This window comes from Suricata suricatta, chromosome 6 (genome assembly GCF_006229205.1).
Source record: "Suricata suricatta isolate VVHF042 chromosome 6, meerkat_22Aug2017_6uvM2_HiC, whole genome shotgun sequence".
NCBI classification, from domain to species: Eukaryota; Metazoa; Chordata; class Mammalia; order Carnivora; family Herpestidae; genus Suricata; species Suricata suricatta.
In genome coordinates, this window is record NC_043705.1 from 1,264,141 (window position 1) to 1,282,383 (window position 18,243).

At 38.6% G+C, this 18,243-nt stretch overlaps 1 protein-coding gene and 1 non-coding gene across 9 annotated transcripts in view; one reads left to right on the top strand and one right to left on the bottom strand.

The window, feature by feature from the left end:
* NLRP3 (NLR family pyrin domain containing 3) overlaps window positions 1-18,243 on the bottom strand; it is a 61,348-nt gene that overhangs the window by 967 nt on the left and 42,138 nt on the right. For 7 of the 8 annotated variants that reach the window (XM_029941478.1, XM_029941481.1, XM_029941479.1 and 4 more), the window contains 2 exons: window positions 2,213-2,383; window positions 1,369-1,539 (listed from right to left, as the gene is read on the bottom strand). In XM_029941478.1, coding sequence (XP_029797338.1) covers window positions 1,369-1,539; window positions 2,213-2,383 — 342 coding nt within the window. Of the gene's footprint in view, window positions 1-1,368; window positions 1,540-2,212; window positions 2,384-18,243 lie in introns of those variants that run through there. The other variant, XR_003909590.1, reaches the window with a different exon arrangement.
* LOC115295018 lies at window positions 9,271-9,404 on the top strand. The gene has a single exon (XR_003910255.1). It is a non-coding gene; the product is annotated as a U4 spliceosomal RNA (small nuclear RNA).

An 18,243-nucleotide genomic window follows, 5' to 3' on the forward strand; every position in this document is an offset into this window, starting at 1 on the left:
GAACTGAGGGTTGAAGGGGAAGGGGGAGGGGGAAAAAGAGGTGGTGGTGATGGAGGAGGGCACTTATGGGGAAGAGCACTGGGTGTTGTATGGAAACCAATTTGACAATAAACTATTTTTAAAAAGAAAAGAAAAGAAAAAATAAAGAAACAAGGTGTCAAATGTGACACAGGATAATTTTTGTTCTGAGCAATTCACAATGAGTAACCATTGGTGGAGATGGGGAAGAAGAAGGTGTTAAAGAGAGAGGGATGATACAGGTTTGGACTTGGACATGTAACGTTTAGAAGGTTTATTAGACATACAAAGAGAAAGGTCACACTAGCATTTGGACATGAAATTCATTCAGGTATAAATTGGGTGGCACAGCATATATATGATAAGGCCAGAAGACTAGATGATGTAACACAAGATAAAATTTAGAGAAGAAAAATTAGCCCAATGATTGAGTCCTGGGGATGCAGCATGTGCAGGTCAGTATGATAAAGAGAATCCACAGAGGAGCCTAAGGAGAAACAGCTCATGAACTAGGAGACAATCCAGGGTGTTTCCCCTAAAGACAAGTGAGAGAAATGTCCCAGTGTAGACTGTAATTGTCCCAGCTGGCAAAGGTAGGACACTCACTAGGGAGTTCTTACTGGAGAGGTAATGAGTACCTCAGGGGTATCACTAATAAGGAAATGCAACACAATGCAGATAAACTGAAGTCTATTGAATTTCTAATCTTGCTGATTCTGAAACTCTCTTCCCATTTGGAAATCCTCAAAATCAAGACCTACAACCCCCACTATGTAAAGACCTTGGCACTTTCAATGAACCATGGACTCCTCCAGTTCTGCAAAGTCCAGTCCCTTGCATAGCCATGTTATTCTATTTAGCCACTTTCATTGAGGCTTGGGTTTCTTTCAGGAAAATGAATGCAAACTCTTTTCACACTGAACTGAAATTTCATTCAAAGGTAATGTCTGCATGAAGTCTAGATGAGGTTAAATACGTGGCTAATGACTCATATGCCCTATTAAAAACAAACAAACAAACCAGGGACCCCGGGTGGCTCAGTTGACATTGTCAGCTGACTTTGGCTCGGGTCATGATTTCATGGTTTGTGGGTTCAAACCCTGTATCAGGTTCTGTGCTGACAGCTCAGAGCCTGGAGCCTGCTTTGAATGCTGTGTCTCCCTCTGTCTCTGCCCCTCCCCTGCTCATGCTCTGTCTCTCTCTGACTCTCAACAATAAATAAATATTAAAAAAAATTAAAACCCAACCTCAGTCTGAGTACAAATGAAGCCGTCCTGGATTTTGACAACTGGTTGGCAAGCCCTTCTTGCTCTGGACCCCACCATGCAAATCTCTGCAGAGTTCACTTACTTCAGGCGTCTCAGGAGGCAGCCCTGCTGCCTCAGCACCTCACACAGCAGCATGATCCCCAGATCACCCAGGTCATTGTTGCCCAGGCTCAGGTCCCGTAGGCTCCGGTTGGAGGTCAGAAGTGTGGAAAGGTCCCAGCAGCAGTGTGAGGTGAGGCTACAGTTGTCCAATCTGCAAGAAACAGGGTGATTTAAAGAAAACATCCCCTTCGCCATCCCAGCAGGTGCTCCAGATCTCAGCCTGCAATGTTTCAAATGCACAAAAAGCACAGGATTAACAAACAGAGTAATCCTCTGCGCCCATGGTTATTCTTCCTTCCTTTTCAGATGAAAGTATCTTTTCCAGTCTGCTGGATTGTGCAGATCAAATTAGTAGTAGTAGCAGTTTGTGAATTTATTTTCCCCCAATTCTATGCCTCTCCCCAAATTTCCCTAAAACACAAGTGCCATATTCCCCTATTCTTTTGTGGTGAAATCCACAAATCCAAATCCAGCATTCACCTTACAGCACTGAGAAGTAGAATTCCTCCCAAGCGCATAGTCCTATAATAAGCCAAATCTTAGGAGAACACTATTACTTCTCAGGCACAAATCATGCTATCATTAGCCCCCACACACACACCTTAGTCACCATGGATCCCCATGATTGTAATAAGCACCTGGGTGGCTCAGTCAGTTAAGCGTCTCACTTTTTGTTTCAGCTCAGGTCATGATCTCATGATGCGTGAGTTCAAGCACGGAGAGTGCAGAGCCTGTTTGCAATCTTCTCTCTCCCTCTCTTTCTGGCTTTCTCTCTCTCAAAAATAAATAAATAAAAAAATTTAAAAATAAGCTAAGGGACTTACTCCAATATCTGAAGCTTGCAGCTGGGGTGCAAGAGGCCCTCACAGAGTAGCTTCACTCCTGTGTCTCCAAGAGCATTTCCCTGTAGGTAAAGGTGTGTGAGCCTCTGGTTAGAGCTGAGCACTGAGGACAGAGCGGGACAGCAACCTGACGAAAGTCCAGTATTCATCAACCTGGAGAAGGAACAAAGAAAGAAGTCCTCAATGTTCAGGCTTCTTTGAACATCCCACAGCTACCTCACCAGAGAGACATCATCTTATCTAAAAAGCTGCATCCTTCAACTTCAAGATGAGGAGCCAGCATCTTGGCTACAATCTGGGGAGAGCATGACTCCTTGTCTTCGGCCACATAAGAGAGTCAAATAAGTGTCAGCAGATGTTTGGCTGGGATCAGTAGAAGAGACAGAGCAAAAGCAAACCAATCCAGATTCATTCCACATCCCTCTTCCTTATTATGCATATTCCCTCTGCCATGCATCCTCCCTACCACCACATCTCCCAGAAATACACCCCAAGTTATCTCTCACTGATAATTCCTACCACACTGCAAAGGCTTGCCTATTTAACTCTCACGTTACCTGAGCAAGGTAGCAGTGCAGCAGTAACTATTATGTATCTTGTACAGATGAGAAATTTGAGGTTATTCAAAGCATATGTTTCTCTCAAGGTCAAAGAGCAAGTGTTTAGTAGATAGAGCACCTGGACTTCAGCGTTCTCATGCCATCCCTCCTCTGCTACCCATTCTTTCCATATCAGTCTTGCTTTTGCATTAGAAGGGGTCTCTCAGAACATAAAGCTCTAGATTTGCATTAAACTCAGTGGGATTAAGATTTTTGGTGTATTACACGTGGGTCAAATTGAACATGTTCTATCACCCAACAGAAGCATCAGGGCTCTGAAGTAGAGCGCTGCATCACTCAGCATAGAAGCTCAAAAAGTGGTACACAGTATGCAGAAAGCCACATATGCTAGGCCGTCAACAAATCCTTGATTTAAGAGCATATCATCCAATCACAGTCCATCCTGCCACTATCCTTAACAACGACCTGTGTTTCAGCTCCAAGATATCTTAGAATCAGGAAAAATAGAAACATAGAAAGTAGCATGAGCAAGTGATCAAATGAAAACAGAAGTACTTATTTCCCTAGTCAAGGATGAATCATAATTAAAAAGATAGAATACACAAGACAAAGAGGGCAATAAAGCCCAAGATGGCTGAGGAAAAAAAACAAAACAAAACAAAACAAAACAAAAAAAACAAGGCAAGTTCGGAGGGGTTACTAGTAAGAACTTTATTTCCAGTTAAGAGTAATTTTATCAGGTGGATTCTATCTAATATGTAGAAGGGATTTGCAGGATTAATGGGTGTTCTGACCCAGATGTTTGTATCCTTTCAAAACCATATGTTGAAATCTTAATCCTCAATGTGATAGTATTAGGAAGTGTGGCCTTTAAGAGGCAGATAGTTCTTGAGGGTAGAGGCTTCATGATGGGAACAAGACCTTTGTGAAACAGACCCAGGAGAGTTCCCAGGCCTCCGCTGACATGTGAGGACACAGCTGAAAGGTGACTGTCTGAGAAACAGGAAGAGAGTTCGCACCAGAAATCAAATGATTTACAGGCACCCTGAGCCTCCAAAACTGTGAGACATAAATGTTTGTTGTTTGAGTCATCCAGACAATGACTGGACTAAGACACTGGCAAAGATGAAGAACATTCCAGAAGACTGAAGACAGTCATCCAAAAGGAAAGGAAAGACTATTTTGAAAGTTACAGACTGTCAATCTTTGCCATCATTCTCAGAAAAGGACTAGAAAAAATTAAGAAACAGATGTTTTAGGAGCAGTGCGCCATGAAGTGACAATGGGTACAAGCAGAAGATGGTTTTGTTAAGAATGAGTCACATCTTAATTATCAAAACCTTAATGACCATTGAGACTGAGTGATGGGCACATGGAGTGCGTAACAAATGTTTAGGAACTGAAACCAATTCTATCAACCAATCCACTTGATTAGCCAACACTGTACATCTTGGTCTCAAGCAATCCATTCAACTCAGTCCTACATTCACTGAGCACAGATATTTTGCCATGTAATATAATGTTAAATTATTGAGTTTTGTAAAAAAAAAATTTTTTAACGTGCATTTATTTTTGAGAGACAGACAAATTACAAGTGGGGGAGGTGCATAAAGAAATGAAAACACAGAATCTGAAGCAGGCTCCAGGCTCCGAGTTGTCAGCACAGAGCCTGACGTGGGGCTTGAACTCACAGACTCATGTGAGTTCATGACCTGAGCCAAAGTCTGACATTCAACCAACTGAGCCACCTAGATGCTCCTGTTTTTTTTATTTACCAGTGATATGTCTTAGGTTATAAATATGTGTTACAAGGAATATTGAGGAGAAGATTTAACATTTATTAAGGGTTTACTATATGCTTAGCCAAGACAATGACTTTAAATAAGATTATCTCATTGAATTACTACAAAACCAAGATGCAGGTATTGTTTTATCCTTATTCTTAAATGGAAAAACTGAGGAACATGGAAATTACTTGAAGAATAAGAAGGAGCTTCCTATATGGACTGTGAGAGTGGGAAGGTATTTGGCATACAGGCAAAAGGAAAGCAGTAAACTAGGGGAGGAAGGAAAAAAGAGGCCAGGTTCCTAGGACTGATAATAAATTCAATATGACTCAAAATGGAGTAAAGAATGTGGTAGGTGAAAGGGCAGAAACAATGATCTAGGCTGGTCAGGGATAGTTTTGTATACCATGTTAAGAAACACAAACTTTGGAGGGTTTGTTTGTTTGTTTGTTTGTTTGTTTGTTTGTTTTTGAGAAATGGCCCGAAATTATCAAATCTGTATTTTAGAAAATTCCTCTGGTGTTTTGCAAAAGAAAGAAGAAGATAGAGGGAACTGAAAGTAAAGAAAATCTAAGATTTCCCTCTCTTTATTGTCTGATCAGCCTCCTGGAAAAGGCCACTGTTCAATAAAGCAATAAAGAAAGGACAGTCAAGGGACAAAAGGATGAGGGTGGGAAGTAAGTTATAAAAATTAAAGAATTTTGCAAATGCTCACCTTGTGGCACTTGTGTAATATTAGGGGTAGGAGGTGCAATATGCAACCAGAGATAAAGGTCTAAAACTCAAGACATTTGGCTACGCCTAACAAAATTTAAAATGCTTACAAGTGTTACCTCATTAATTAAACTTATATATCCATCTCAAAAGAAATATACACACACACATAAAGTTACGTAAACAAATACGTTTTTCTCAGGCACGCCTAGGTGCTCAGTCGGTTAAGCATCCACCTTCAGCTCAGGTTATGATTTCAGGTTGTGGGTTTGAGCCCTTTGAGGGGCTCTGTGCTGACAGCTCAGAGCCTGGAGCCTGCTTCAGATTCTGTGTCTTCTACTCTCTCTGCCCTTCCTATGCTCATGCTCTGTCTCTCTCTCTCAAAAATAAATAAAAACATATTTTAAAAATTTAAAAATATGTTTTTCGAAGTTACTTGTAATAGTAAAAACTGAAAAATTTTATCCAAATGTTTACTATTTAATAAGAACTTAAATAAATTACTATAATTAATATTATATAATATTATGCTCAAAGATATAGTTCTGTATATAGCAGCATGGCAATAAATCCTTGATAAATTTAAGAGGAAATAATAAGAAAGCATTCACAGTACAATTCCAATTTTGACAAACAGATAGAGTTATGGGTTGAATTCTGTTCTCCAAAATTTCCTGTGTTGGAGTCTGAGCTCCCAGTACCTCAGAATGTGACCTTATTTAGAAACAGGGTCATTGAAGATGCAATTGGTTAAGAAGAAGTCAATAACATGAGCCCTAATTCAACATGACTGGTACCTTCTATAACAGGGAAATTTAGACACAAAGACACATACCGACACAGAGACAATACCATATAGAGATAAAGGCGAAGTGGTGATGCATTTGTAAGCCAAGGCATCTCAAAAATTGCCAGCAAACCAGCAGAAACTGAAAGAGAAGTGTGAAACAGATTCTTCATCCCAGCCCTAAGAGGAACAAACTCTAGCACCATTGGGATCTCAGGTAGCCTACACTGCTGGAAGACAATAGACTGCGGTCAGAACATTTGCACCAAGAACAGCAGAATCCACATTCTTCTCACGTGTACACAGGTCATTTTCTAAAATAGATCATATGTTAGGCCACAAACCAGTCTTAGCAAATTCAAAAAGACTGAAATAATACCAAGTATCTTCACTCACTGCAACGGTATGGAAGGAGAAATCAATAACAGGAGAATAACTGAAAACACAAGAATACATGGAAATCAAATAACAGTCTCAAACAGCCAACAGGTTTAAAAACTTTGCTGAAGGGGCCCCTGGGTAGCTCAGTCAGTTGAGCATCTGACTTTGGCTCAGGTCATGATCTCACAGCTCGTGGGTTCAAGCTCCATGTCAGGCTGTGTGCTGATGGCTCAGAGCCTGGAGCCTGCTTCAGATTCTGTGTCTCCATCTCTCTCTCTCTCTCTCTCTCTCTCAATCTCTCTCTCTCCAGCCCCTGCTCTGTCTCTCTCTGTCTCTCGAAAATAAATAAACATTATTTAAAAAATTAAATAATAAAAATATTGTTGGGGAAATTAAAAAAAAAACTACCTCAAGACAAACAAAAATGGAAACACCCCACACCAAAACATATAAAGTATGGAAAAATCTGTTCTATTGTGAAAGTTTCTAGCTATAAATGCATACATCAAAAAATTGAGTGGTCCTAAAAACTCCAATTTCAAGGAATTAGAATAAGAACAAACTGAACTCCAAATTATCAAGAAGAATAAAATTAAAAGATTAGAGAGGAAAAAAAAGACCACAGGAAAACAATTTTAAAAAGATGAGCAAAACTAGAGTTGCCTCTTTGAAAAGATAAATAAAATTGGCAAACATTTAGCTGGACAAACCAAGAAAGAGAGAGAACCCAAATCAACATTTATGAATGAAAGAGGAGACATTATAATTGACACCACAGAAATATAAAGGCTACTATGAAAAACTATAATAAACTGGACAACCTAGAAGAAATGGAAAAATTCTTAGAAACATACCACTTACCAAAACTGAACCAAGAAGAGATAAAAAATCTGAACAGACCAACTACTAGTAAGGAGATTGAAACAGTAATCAAAAACATCCCAGCAAAGAAAGGCTCAGAACCAGATGGCTTCATTGATGAATTTTATCAACATTTAAAGAATTAACAGAAATCCTTCTCAAACTCTCCCAAAAAATCGGAGAAGTTTATTTTTGACACCAGTATTACCCTGACACCAAACCATATAGAACACTACAAAAAAACCACAAGCCTAAATTCTTCATGAATTTAGATGCAAAAATTCTCAATAAAATAATAATAAACTGAATCCATCAGCATATTTAAATGATTATTCACCATGTCAAGTGACATTTATCCCTGGGATTCCAGGATGGTTTCACGTATACGAATCAATAAATGTGATAAATTAGAGCAATAAAATGAAAGATAAAATTCATTTGATTCTCTCAATGGAAGAAGAAAAATCATTTAACAAAATTCAATATCCATTCAAGATAAAAAACCTTTTAACAAATTAGGCATACAAGGAATTTATCACAACATCAAAAAGGCTATATATGACAAACCCATAACTAGCATCATAGCCAATGGTGAAAGGTCGAAAGCTTTTCCTCTGTCATCAGGAACAAGACAAGAGTGCCCACTCTCTGCACTCTGATTCAACCTAAATCTTAGCCAGAAAATGCAGGCAACAAAAATAAATAAAACGCATCGGAATTGGAAAGGAAGAAGTAGATCTGACTGTATTTACATATGACATGATTTTTAAAAAATCCAAAAGATTAAATGAAAAAACAGACCTAATCAAAATTGCAGGATAGAAAATTAACAGAGGAAAGTTAGTAGTGTTTCCATACACTAAAAATGAATTACCTGAAGATGAAAAAAAAGAGTATCCCATTTCCAATACCATCAAAAACAATAAAATATTTAGTAATAAATTTAACCAAAGAATGCACAGATCTGTACACTGAAAACTACAAGACATTGATAAAAGAAATTGAAGAAGATACAAATAAATGGAAAGTTACCCTTTTTCATGAATTAGAAGAATTAATATTGTTAATATGTCCATACTACACAAAGCCATTTATAGACTCAATACCATTCATATAAAGACTCTAGTGACATCTTTTAGGTATTGTGAAAGCAAAGCTAAGACTTAAATGGAGCCACAAAATATCCTGAATAGCCAAAATAATACTGAAAGAGAAAAACAGAGCTAGAGTCATAAAAACAAACACTGAGACCAATGGAACAGAATCAAGATCCCAGAGATAAAGCCATGCATATATGGTCAAATAATACTTGACAAGGAAGCCAAGATTACTCACTAGAAAAAAGACAATTTCTGCAATAAGTGATCCAGGAAAAAGTGAATATTCATAAGTTAAGAAAAGTTAAACTAGATCCTTATCTTACACCACTAACAAAAATTAACTTGAAATGAACTAAAGGTTTAAATGTAAGACCTGAGACAATAAAGCTTCTAAATAAATAGGGGAAAAAGTTCCTTCACATAGTTTTTAGAAATAAATTTCTTATATGACACCTGAAGCACAAGCAACAAAGTCAAAAATAAGCAAGTGGAACTACATCAAACTAAAAAGCTCTTGCATAGCAAAAGAAATTATCAACAAAATGAAAAGGCAACCTACAGAATAGGGGAAATTTTGCAAATCACATATCTGATAAGGGATTAATATCCAAAATATATAAACATCACTAAATAGGGCGCCTGGGTGGTTCAATCGGTTGAGTGTCTGATGCTTGATTTCGTGTCAGGTTGTGATCTTAGTCATGGGACCCAACACTGCATCAGGCTCTGCACTGGGTGTGAAGCCTACTTGGGATTCTGTCTCCCTCTGCCCCTCTCCCTTTTTCAAGCTCTTGCTCTCTCTCTGTCAAAATAAACAAATAAACATTTATTTTTTAAAAATCACCAAATAAGCTTTGTGCAGTGGCAGTATCGTAGCCAATGAGGTTTATCTGAGGCGCGATTATTGCTAATTAAAAATCACCAAATATGTCAACATCACTGATCAATTATTAATGAAATGTAAATCAAAAATGTCATGAGGTAATCACCTCACACCTATTAAAATGACTATCATCAAAAAGACAAGAGGTAACAAATGCTGGTGACAATATGGAGTAAAGGGAATCCTTGTGCACTGTTGAAAACCACGTAAGTTAGTACAACCAATGGAAACCAGTGTGGAGGTAAAAAAATAGAATTGTCATGATCTACTAATTACACACACAAGTATTTGTCTAAAGGAAATTAAATCTTTATATCAAAGAGATACTTACATCCCCATATTCACTGCAGTATTATTTACAATAGCCAAAACAAGGAAATGATCTAACTGTCCATCAACAGATGAATGGGTAAAGAAGGTATGATTATATAATGATTATACATATAATTGAATACTATTCAACCATAAAAAAGAAATTCTGCCATTTGCTAAAAGATGGCTGCAAGTTGTGGGAGAGGGGAGCATTATACTAAGTGAAAAAAGTTAGATAAATATTATGATGTCATTTATACAGAAAATGTTAAAAAATTAAAAAATTAAAAAACTCAAACCAGACCTATAGAAAAAGAAATTTGTGATTATCAGAGGTGTGGGGAAGAGGATGAGGGAAATGGATAAGGTAATCAAAGGTACAAACTTTAGTTATTAAAAAGGGGGGCACCTGGGTGGCTCAGGTGTTTAAGTATCCGAATTCACCTCAGGTAATGATCACATGGTTGGTGAGTTCAAGCCCTGCATTGGGCTCTGTGCTAATGGCTCAGAGCCTGGAGCCTGCTTCAGATTCTGTGTCTCCTTCTCTCTCTGCCTCTCCCCTGCTTATGTTCTGTCCCTCTCTCCCCCTCTCTTTCAAAAAAAAAAACAGTAAAAAGAAAAAAAAACTTTTCTTTTTTGATAATTTTTGATGATTACATAGTGGAGATGTTATGTACCACATGATGACTATACTAAACACTACTGTGTGGTATTTTCAAAGTTGTTAAGAAAGTAAATCCTAATTTTTTCTTTACCAGAAGAAAACATATTTTCGTAACTATATGAGGTGATGGATGTTAACTAAACTTATTGTGGTAATCATTTCACAATATATGTATGTCAAGTCATTATGCTTCACACCTTAAACTTACCCAGGGTTATATGTCATTTATGTCTCAATAAAACTGAAAGATAATAAATGATTATAGTTTCAGCTACCCCTTTTGTGGGAGTTTTTTTTTTTTTACAGCATAACAACAACAAGAAGAAAGGCATATAGTACATTAAAATGAGTGGGTTGATGGACAAACAGATGGGTAATGTTCATACATAATAAAATGTCCAGAAGCTTGTTTATCAGCTTCTTGTAAATGATTCTCTCAAAAGTGGGCTGAGTAAGAGCTTTTGTTCCTTACTTCATGCATTTATATTATTTGAGATTATTTGAGATTTCCATAGTAGCGTATCTTACTTGTGTAATAAAAGACCAACAAACAGAACTTTCAGTTTCCAGTCCAGAATGTGGAAAGCTAAAAACTAGGCATCTATTCCAACAAGTCAAAAGCTGAACAAACGGACAAATCAACAATTCATCCTAGGTCCATAAGAGAAGTGTGGTCTTGGGGCAATCTGATCCCCCAAAATCGAAGAGACGAGAGGAAAATACAGAGAACCATAACTACTTATCAGAAACCCACAAGAGGGAAGCACCACGGCAACCAGTACCCCTATAGGGAAACCTGACTGTAAGTGATAAATAGCCGGAAATTGGGTGTAGACAAGTCTGAGAGATTAAAAACACCAGGCGAACCCAGTTATAGGGAGTCCCATACTTCTGTGAGTTTTACTTATCTCTAGGGGCTCAAAAGGATCCTCATAGTAAATGTCAGAGAAAAATCACTGTGTGCTGCCAGCAGCAGAAGGGGAAAGGAAACCCTTTAAAAATATATCTGGACAGTCTGTTTTTCTTAATAAGGCTTGGCCTCACGAGAAACTAGTTAAACAAAGCTAACCTGGTGAGATATTATCAGAGCCTAATTGACCTTAGAAAACAAAAATACTCAACTCCAGCCAAGTTTATCCATCTGTTCCATGTTGGGGGGAGAGGGGAAAACATTGAGGAGCACTTGAAATGCACTGAAAAGCCACAGTCCAAAGGCAAAGGATCACTTAAACACAACTATAGAATGCCTTCCCTCTCTCACACCTATTTGTCATATTACTAAAGGCCTATTCACAATAGCTCCCTTCACCTGGCACATAATGTTCAGCTATCAAGAAAAAATTACAAGACACTTTAAAAGGCAGGAAACAAGTTTGAAGATACAGAAACATCAGAGAAGACATCAGATCCAAACTCAGATATGACAGGGATATTGAAATGATCAGATCAGGAATTTAAAGCAACTATGATTAATACACTAAAGGCCACAGTAGATAAAGTATAAAGATATGGAATAACAGGTGGGCAATGTAAGCAAAGAGGTAAAAAAAATTCTATGAAAGAAACAGAGAAAGAAAGAAAGAGAAGGAAGGAAGGAAGGAAGGAAGGAAGGAAGGAAGGAAGGAAGGAAGGAAGGAAGGAAGGAAGAAGGAAGAAAGGAAGGAAAGAAAGAAAGAAAGAAAGAAAGAAAGAAAGAAAGAAAGAAAGAAAGAAAGAAAGAAAGAGGAAAGGAAGGAAGGAAAGAAAGGAAACGAAATGAAATGAAAGGAAATGAAACAAAACAAAACGAAAGGAAATGAAACGAAACAAAACAAAACAAAAGGAAAAGTAGAGATAGAAATACTGTAACAGAAAAGAAGGCTGCTCTTGATGGGATTATTAGTAGACTGGACACGGCTGAGAAAAGAATCTCTGAGCTTAAGGATATCTCAGTAGAAACCTCTAAAACTGAAAAGTAAACAGAAATAAAAAGTCTTTTTAGAAAGGAGGAGAATATCAAGACCTGCAGAACAAGTATAAAAGTCGTATGAGTGTAACAACGCATAATGGAAACACCAGAAGGAGAAGTGAGAAACAGAAGAATTATGTGAAGCAAAGACATTCCTACAAATTACTGACAGACACCAAACTACAAATCCAGGAATGTCAGAGAACACCAAACAGAACAAATGTCATAACACACATTCTCTCACACACACACACACACACACACACACACACACACACACACACACATGCAATTAGGCATATCATTGTAAAAATACAGAAAATCAAGGGAGGAGGAAAGAATTGGAATTATGTTCTTATTATAAGATATGAAAACTACTTGTGAAGTGGTATAAAGTTATTTAAAAGTAGACTTGGATTAGTTCTAAATGTGCATTGAAAACTCTAGAGAAACCTCTAAGCAGAGTTTTTAAAAAGTACATCAGATATGCTAAAGAAGGAGACAAAATGAAATCAGATAAAATGCACAATTAAAAGTACAAAAGGGGAGGAGGAGCCAAGATGGCGGAGAGGAAGGGAGCTCTGTAAACTTCCTCTGCCCTATCTATCAAACTGAGAAAGACATTACTCTCATCTGCAAGAGTGGAAGGAGAAAATACAGACTCCAGAAAGAAGATAACCTCAAAGATGCCTAAGTAAGTGAGTGTGAACTGGGGAGATTGGAAAACGAGCCAGCCCTATATGGGCAGGGGAGGTGGGAGCCCCAGCCCAGCACACGGAGCCTGAGAGATAAAGGGAAGAGTCAGAGAAACTGAACACGCTCATAGTACTATCTCTGGGGAAGAGATAAAGAATGTTTAACCGTGCTCAGAGAGAGAAACTCTCACTCCATATATAACTGCTGGTCAGCGTGAATCCCAAACCCGGGTGGCACAAGGGAAAGAACAGCTTCCAGCCCTGCGCCATCCCGGCAGGGAGTCGGCGGCAGCGGCAGTGGTGGTGGCAGTGGCAGCGACCCCGGAGGCACTCACTTCAACCTCGGCTGTGGGAGTGGGAGCACGCACCTCATTTCCACAGCGCATCTCACCTCTAGCATTGGCCGTGTGAATCCCGAATCCTGGGTGCCAACAGGGAAAAAATAACCCCCACCCCTGCGCAATCCTGGCAGGGAGTTGGCGGCAGTGGAGGCCAGGGCTCCCGCATAGGCAGCAGGAGCTTGCAACTCATTTCCGGCAGCAGCTGGTGCCTCAGGCAGCAGCACCACAAATCCCAGCCAGCGCCAAGAGAAACTCATCCCTCCCCCAATGCGATCCCGATCCCAACTGGGGGCTGAGAGTCCGCAGCCCTGTCTGTGAGGCCGTGCACTTCACCTCCTGCTTGTACCTCACCTCAGGCAGCACACCTCACCTCAGGCAGTGGCAGCACAAATCCTGGCCAGAGCCGAAAGAAACTGATCCCTCTCCTAAGAAGACAGCCACCAAAGCAAGTACATCTCATCTGTGGTAGCATAAAAGTGCATGGACTAGGACTTTGAACCGAGGCGGGCCTGGAAAATACAACTTAGCTCAGCTGTAGCACAAGGAGATAGGACTCATTAGAGTGGCCTACAGTGCTTAGCTCAAGTGGAGTTTGGCGTACCGCCATTCTACTCTCTGCAGCCACCAAGGCGGAGTCTCTGAGAGCAGTCTGCAAGACCTACCACATCAAATATGCCTATCCTCAAGGGGAGCTGCAGCTATTTGTTTCTTCCTTTTTTTTTTTGTACTTACTTTTTATTGTTATTACCTCTTTTATTTAATTTTTTTTATTTTTACTTCTTATTTTCCTTTCTCCTCTCTCCCTCTTTTTCTTTTTCTTGCAATCCAGATATAATCTCCTGTATCTCATACTTACCTATCCTCTCAACTGGTCATACACTTTTAGAATGTCCATTGCCCTTTGTTGTCTCTGACCCCCTTTATTAATTTTTTCTTCTTTCTTTTCCTCTCTTTCCTCTCTATTTTCTTTATTTCCTTTCCCCCTTTTAATTTGATTGTCTGTTTGATTTGTCTGTGCGTTTGGGTACTTCTGTTCTCTCTGTGTTTGTCCGTCTGTGTTCCTTCTTAGGGCTACACCAAAAACAAGCCAAAATGTGCATGATTGCGAGTCCCAAATATTGCTGAATAGGGAAATAAAATAATCAAAGGCATAACAACAGAAACTGAGAGACACCATTAAAAGAATATTTCCTGAAATGACAGGCCCTGGACAGTCAATAAGCCTCCTTTAACAGAGCAATATTAACAGGTGCACAGTGCACAATGAGCCTTTTAGAGCTAACAAGAGAGAGAAAACTAGCCAAAATGACAAAACGAAGGAACTCTCTCCTGAAGAACCTCCAGTAGGAAGTCGCAGCCACAGAACTGCTCAAGGCAGATCTAGACAACATACTGGATCAAGAATTTTAAAAACTAGTCATAGAATTAATTGCTGGGGCTGAAAAAAGCATCAAGGAAGCAACTGAGACAATGACTAGGCACTTTGAAAATAGGTGTGTTGAGTTAAAAAAGGCTCTAGATGAGATGAATAACAAACTGGAGGCAGCCACCTCAAGGATTGACGAGGCAGAGAGAATAGGTGAATTAGAAGATATAGTTACAGCAAAAGAGGAAGCTTCAAAAAAGAGAGAGAAATTGATCCAGGAGCAGGAAAGGAGAATTTGAGACTTGAGTGATACAATCAAATGGAACAACAACCATATCATAGGAATTCCTGAAGAGGAAGACAGAGAGAAAATCCTGAAGGGATACTAGACAAAATTATAACTGAGAATTCCCAAATCTGGGGAAAGAAATAGACATTCAAATTCAAGAGGTACAAAGAACCTCCTTCAGATGTAATTCGAATCGACTTTTGGCACGACATATCATAGTGAAACTGGCAAAATATAAGGATAAAGAGAGAATTCTGAAACAGCTAGGGAGAAAAGGGCCCTCACGTACAAAGGGAAACCTATCAGAGTAGTTACAGACCTATCTAATGAAACTTAGCAGGCCAGAAAGGAATGGCAGGAAATATTCAATGTGATGAAAAGAAAAAACATGCAGCCAAGAATCCTTTATCCAGCAAGCCTGTCATTCAAAAGAGAAAGAGAGAAAAAAGTGTTCCCAAATAAACAAAAATTGAGAGAATTCATGACCACCAAACGAGCCCTACAAGAAATCCTAAGAGGGACTCTATGAAGGAAATGTTGCAAAGAATACAAGGTGCCAGAGACATTACTATAAACATGAATTCTATGGAGAACACAATGTCTCTAAACCCATATTTTACAATAATGACACTGAATGTAAATGAACTGAATGCGCCAACCAAACGACACAGGGTAGCAGAATGGATAAAAAAAAAAAAACCAAACAAACAAAATCCATCTATTTGCTGTCTACAAGAGACTCATTTTCAACCAGAAGATACCTTCAGATTGAAAGTAAAGGGATGGAGAAATATCTTTCACGTGATAAGAGCCAAAAGAAAGCTGGAGTAGCCATTCTTATATCACACAAACTGGACTTTAAAGTAAAGACAGTAACAGGAAATGAAGAAGAACATTATATAATAATTACAGTATCTCTCCATCAGGAAGAACTAACAATTATAAATATCTATGCATCAAATTTGAGGGCCCAAATACATAAAACAATGAATCACAGACAGACACAATCTTATTGATAAGTATGTGCTAATCGCAGGGGATTTTAATACTCCACTGACAGCAATGGATAGATCAACCAGAGAGATCACTAAAGAAGCAATGGACCTGAATGACACATTGGAATAAATGGAACTGATAGATATATTTAGAACTCTGCATCCTGAAGTTAGGAAATTCACCTTCTTTTCGAGTGCACATGGCACATTCTCCAAGAGAGATCACATACAGGGGCATAAAGCAGCCCTCCATAAGTATAAATGAATAGAGATCATACCATGCACACTTTCAGATCACAATGCTTTGAAGCTTGAAATTAACCACAGGAAAAAGTCTGGAAAACCTCCAAAAATGTGGAGGTTAAAAACCACCCTACTAAACAATGATTTGGCTAGTCAAGCAATTAGAGAAGAAATTAAAAAATATATGGAAATAAATTAAAATGAAAATACAACAATCCAAAATCTCTGGGATGCAGCAAAGGCAGTCCTAAGAGGAAAGTACATTGCAATCCAGGCCAGTTTCAACAAACTAGAAAAAGTGCAAATTCAAAATCTAACAAAACACCTACTGGAACTATAAGGGAAGCAGCAAGAGCACCCCAAACCCAGCAGAAGAAAAGAAATAATAAAAATCAAGGCAGAAATAAACAATATAGAATAAAAAAAAAAACAGTTGAGCAGATCAATGAAACCAAGAGTTGGTTCTTTGAAAAAATAAGCAAAATTGATAAACCTCTAGCCAGAATCCTCAGAAAGAAAAGAGAGAGCACCCAGATAGACAAAATCATGAATGAAGAAGGATCTATTACAACCAATCCCTTAGAAATACAAGGAATCATCAAAGATTACTATGAAAAATTATATGCCAGCAAACTGGACAACCTAGAAGAAATGGACAAATTCCTAAATGCACATGCACTGCCAAAATTCAAACGGGAAGATAGAAAGCATGAATAGACCAATAACCAGTGAAGAAATTGAATCCTGCATGGCCCAGTGCTCAAGATTTACAAGGAGACGACCACGCAGAATTAGCTGCATGGCCCAGTGCTCAGAATCTGTTATCAAAAATCTCCCAACAAATAAGAGCTCAGGGCCAGATGGCTTCCTAGGGGAATTCTACCAGACATTTAAAGCAGAGCTCATACCCATTCTTCTCAAACTATTCCAAAAAATAGAAATAGAAGGAAAACTTCCAAACTCATTTTACAAAGCCAGCATCACCTTGATACCCAAACCAGACAGAGACCCAGCAAAAACAGAGAACTACAGACCAATATCCTTAATGAATACAGATGCAAAAATACTCAACAAGATACTAGCATATTGAATTCAACAGCATATAAAAAGAATTATCCATCATGATCAAGTGGGATTCATTCCTGGATTACAGGGATGGTTCAATATTCACAAATCCATCAATGTGATACATCACATTAACAAAAGAAAGGATAAAAACCATATGATCCTGTCGATAGATGAAGAAAAAGCATTTGACAAAATACAGCACCCTTTTGAATAAAAACCCTTGAGAAAGTCAGAATAGAAGGAACTTACCTAAATATTATAAAAGCAGTTTATGAAAAGCCCACAGCTAAGATCATCCTCAATGGGGAAAAACTAAGAGTTTTCCCCCTGAGATCAGGAACATGACAGGGGTGTCCACTCTCACCACTGTTTTTTATCTTAGAGCTGGAAGTCCTTGCATAAGCAATTAGACAACAAAAGGAAATAAAAGGCATCAGAATTGGCAAAGAAGAAGTCAAACTTTCACTTTTTGCAAATGACATGATACTGTACATGGAAAACCTGGCAGACTCCACTAGAAGCCTTCTAGAACTGATCAATGAATTCAGTAAAGTCGCAGGGTACAAAATCAATGTACAGAAATCCTGAAGCAGCCGAATGAGAAATCAAGAAACTGATCCCATTCACGGTTGCACTAAAAACCATCAAATACCTAGGAGTAAACCTAACCAAGGATGTAAAAGACCTATATGATGAATACTATAGAAAACTTATGAAAGAGATTGAAGAAGACACCAAGAAATGGAAAAACATTCCCTGTTCATGGATCGGAAGAATAAACATTGTGAACATGTCATTACTACCCAAAGCAATCTACACATTCAATGCAATCCCCATCAAAATTGCACCAACATTCTTCTCAAAGCTAGAACAAAGTATCCTCAAATTCTAATGGAATCACGAAAGACCCCGAATAGCCAAAGTAATATTGAAGAAGAAAACCAAAATGGGAGGCATCCCAATCCCAGACTTTAGCCTCTACTACAAAGCTGTCATCAGCAAGACGGTATGATATTGGC